We start from the raw sequence: 3817 nt of genomic DNA on the forward strand, positions 1-3817 counted from the left end.
TTTTACCCGGGCGGGGCAAAGCCTGTGGCTGCCACTTGCCTGGGCCCTTCTGGTCAAAGGCAAATGACCCATCCTCCTTTAAATATCGGTTATAAAACAAATTTGTTTTTTTCCTTTTTCTTTTTTTTTTTTTTTTAAAAACCTCATCTCTCTCTCTCTCTCTCCATACTTTTTTGTCTTTTGTATTTGAGTAAAAAAGCAGGGGCGGGCGCTCCGCCTCGCCTGCCGCTACCTCCGCAGGCTGCGCTGTGCCTGCCGCAGCAGCGTGTCGAAGTCCAGGGAGTCAAACTTGCTCTTGACAGGGGCTGGGTCAAAATCCTCCCGGTTTGAGTCTGGAAGACATGGGGGAGAGGCTGCCTTGAGCCATGGGCACAACAGCACAGTTCTGGCCACCCCTGCAGCCACTCCTTCCCATCTTGCTTCACATGCCAACCTCCAGACCCAGAGCTGGGCTGATGGAGGACTGGACCTGGCCTCTATCACAGCGCTGGATGGACGGGGAGCCCCATCCAACCTCCCATCAGGGCAGGACCATCCCTGGACACGGCCCTGCCCAGCCAAGTGGGACAGACCCCAAAGATGAGGACCCTCCCACCTCTGGGAAGGGGAGTGGATCTAGATTGCTCTCCCCCAGCTTGGGGGCTGCGCAACTCACCCAAGTCGGCATAGTTCCTTCTGCAGAACGGCCGGCGGCCGCCGAAGCAGAGATCGAAGGGCTGCTCGTCTGGGCGCCGCAGCTTGTGCCCGCTCTCAATAGCAGCAAAGGCTTCCTCAGCATAGCGGTAGGTGACAAAGCCATAATTATCCCTGCAGCCAGAGAAGGAGAAGGAAGGAGATCAGCAGCAACGCAGTACGTTTTGTCATTCCTCCCTTGGCCTGCCCCATATCCTTGAGGAACGGGAAAAGAGGGGCCATCCCTGGGAAGGGGCTGTCCCATGCCCCCACAGCTCTTACCCTTCAGAGCGGAAGTGCAGGGTGCACTCCTCGATGTCCCCAAACACAGAGAAGCGGTGCCGCAGCTCCGACCGGGTCATCCTGCTGGGGATCTTGCCAATGAACACAACTCGCCGCTCCTCCTGTGGGCAGGGATGCACCACCCCGTCAGACAGGAACGGAAAACGGCTCAGCAGCTCCAAGCCCTCCCAGTGAGCAGGACCTCTCGCACAGATCACCCTCCCTGCATCGCCACCCCTCACACCATGCCCTGGCCAGAGCCTCCCAGCAGTGCTGCCTGCAAGGCTGTGACCCCACTGCTTTCTGAAGCTATTGGAGGGGTTGGGGAGCCCCAAATCCCCAGCCCCAAAGCACTCACTATTGCACGTTCCTTCTGGAGGATCCTCTGCCTTTGGTAGTGGTCCTGTGCATCGTAACTGTATCTGACAGGGCAGAAACCAGACATATGAGCTACAGGGTCATGGGGGTGCCAGAAGAGAGCGATCCAGGACACAAGGGAGATACTGAAAGAGTGGGTCCACCCTTGCCCGGAACACAGGAGGCCGGGAGATGGGTCTGGGGAAGCTCACACCCCTGCAGGGTGGCCACACTCACCTTCTCCGCCTGTTACTCTTCCTGCGAGGCGAGGGGGAGCGGGACCGGGACTGGCTGCGGGATGTAGACCTGGATGAGTAGGAGGACGTTGACGATGAGGATGAGGACCTGTCCCGGGACCTGCCACACGACCCACAGCTGGAGCGGGAGGAGGATCGGTGAGAACATCTTGAGTGGTACCTGGGGAAAGGAGAGACACAGCTCAGTACCCAGCCCTCCCTGTGCCCAGCACCACAAGGCTCTGGAGAAGACTAAGATCTCCATCCTCCCGAGGTACCCAGCACCCCACTCTGGACCAAACCCATCTCCAGGGTGAGCTGGGCTATGGAAACCCCTGCCTGAGTTTGCCAAGGGCAGTAACAACACTGCAAAGATGTTGCTCCACTTGGTTCCAAACACTGCAGTGAAAAGGGAGCAGGCTCACACCAGGCACAGCCTCTGAAGAGGAGGGGGGAACTGTGCAGCACATGGCTATGGCCAGGCAGGGACCCAGGAGGGGCCGGGGCTGCCGTGCCGAGCCCCATACGGTGTACAGCATGACACTGGAGCCATCACACCCATACTGCACTCAACAGCCACACGAATGGAGACCACATGTGTGTCCGACCACACCAAGAGCTGTGGCACACACTGGGACAGAGCTGGACTTCTGTCCTCACGGCCTCCTGCCTACAAGAGTCTCTCTGACAGGGCCACAAAAAGCTTAAGGGCACCAGGACTGAAACCGCTCTGCGATCAAGCTGCACTGCCTCCAGCCAGCGACAGGGTCCCTCTAAACATGCTGCCCACAGGAGGTCTCCACCACAGGCAAACCCAGGCCCCGACCAGGCTGTGCTGCCTGGTATTGACACGTATTCTCCTGAGGAACAGTAGTAGGTCAGGATGGCACAGTCCATGGGGACATTTCCAGGCACAGGGTCAGCTGCATTTGCTAAGAAGCAATGCCAGACAGGGCAAGCCCCTGAGCTGCACATCCCTGGGACAGGGCACTATGTAAGTGTCTTTTCCTGTTCCAGGTTCCACACCTAGTGGCCACCAATGGGGGGGCCTTGGCTGGACAGGCCCTTCATGCCTGGTGACCTGGGATGCCTCCAAAACTGGATGAACACCTAAGGAAGGGCAGATGAGGGATCCCTTGCCAGCTCCAGTGCCTCCCACCCCAGCTGGGACCGTCTGTGCATCACTCGGATGCACAAGGACTCCAAAAGTGCTTCCCGCAGAGAGCAAGCTGCCCCACTTTCCTATGCAGCCACCTCCACAGGGAGCACAGGGAACCCCGAGGCAGCCAAATCAGACAAGTCTTGCTCTGCTTGCCTCCAGCAGCTCCCTGCTGCCATTGTGGCTCCTCTCATTCCTACACCTAGGGCTGTACCAGCCCCACAGCACAAACACCAACACCTGCAATAATACCCCAGAAAAAGCATCCAAAAGCCAAGGTACAGCCAAGGACTCGTAGCGTGGTGCTTCGGGAGGGGGAGAGAAGCCTGGCTCAGAAGTGGTTCTGCAGGCACACCTGGCTAGATACGCGGTTCAGACACCCGCTGCCCTAGGAGGGTGTCACAGCAGCTCCCCCAGTTTCTGCGAGCCAGGCACCCCTTCATGGGGACCACAAAGACAAAAAGATCAAATACAGCCATCAGGCAGGTCCATAAAGAGGTGTCTGGGCACCCTCACAAAAGACCAGGCACCAGGCAATTGTCCAAAGAGCAAGCAGACACTCCGCTGCTTACCTTCGCCACCGCTTGGGTGGTGGGGAGAATGACCGTGACCGGGAAGACGAGGATGAAGATGACGATGAGGACTCGCTAGCTCCATCCGAACTGGAGCTGAAAGAGCGGCTGGCACGGCTCCGACCAGCCCTCCAGCTGCTGGCAGAGGGGCTGGGCGAGTCCTGGGGTCTCCGGTAGCAGCGCAGGGACCTCTTGGCAGCAGCATGGCTGGGCTGGGCGCTGGGAGTCCGCAGCTCCTGGTCCCGGCAGGGGGACGCGGCTGGAGACAGGAGCACAGAGGTGGGGGGGCTGCTGCACCCGGCGGTGGCCTTGTTGGGGACGCTAGTCCGATAATCCAGAGGGGCTTGGCAGGCTGTCCCCTGGGGCTCCTGGCTGGGCCCCACGGTGGTGGGGGGGTCCTGCGGGGTGGGCTTGGGCTGGTCCAGCGTCCGTTTGGTTAAAGAGGAGATGGGTTTGATAGTGATGTCCCAGTGGTGTTTGACGTTCCAGCGGGAGCCGCCCTCGGCGGGGGCCTGCGGGCTTGAGCCACCGTTGCCACC

At 59.5% G+C, this 3817-nt stretch overlaps 1 protein-coding gene across 1 annotated transcript in view; it reads right to left on the minus strand.

The window, feature by feature from the left end:
• Nucleotides 1–137: 137 nt before the first annotated feature.
• The window catches only part of LOC104462466 (peroxisome proliferator-activated receptor gamma coactivator-related protein 1-like), a gene marked incomplete at its 5' end in the record, with an annotated part of 4942 nt that continues 1262 nt past the window's right edge, over nt 138–3817 (minus strand). Inside the window, 6 exons of the mRNA XM_010074412.1 lie at nt 138–332; nt 656–807; nt 955–1076; nt 1313–1376; nt 1549–1728; nt 3279–3797. Of these exons, the coding sequence (XP_010072714.1) occupies nt 229–332; nt 656–807; nt 955–1076; nt 1313–1376; nt 1549–1728; nt 3279–3797 (1141 nt within the window). The remainder of the gene's footprint in view (nt 333–655; nt 808–954; nt 1077–1312; nt 1377–1548; nt 1729–3278; nt 3798–3817) is intronic.

This window comes from Pterocles gutturalis, unplaced genomic scaffold (genome assembly GCF_000699245.1).
Source record: "Pterocles gutturalis isolate BGI_N339 unplaced genomic scaffold, ASM69924v1 scaffold19287, whole genome shotgun sequence".
NCBI lineage: Eukaryota > Metazoa > Chordata > Aves > Pterocliformes > Pteroclidae > Pterocles > Pterocles gutturalis.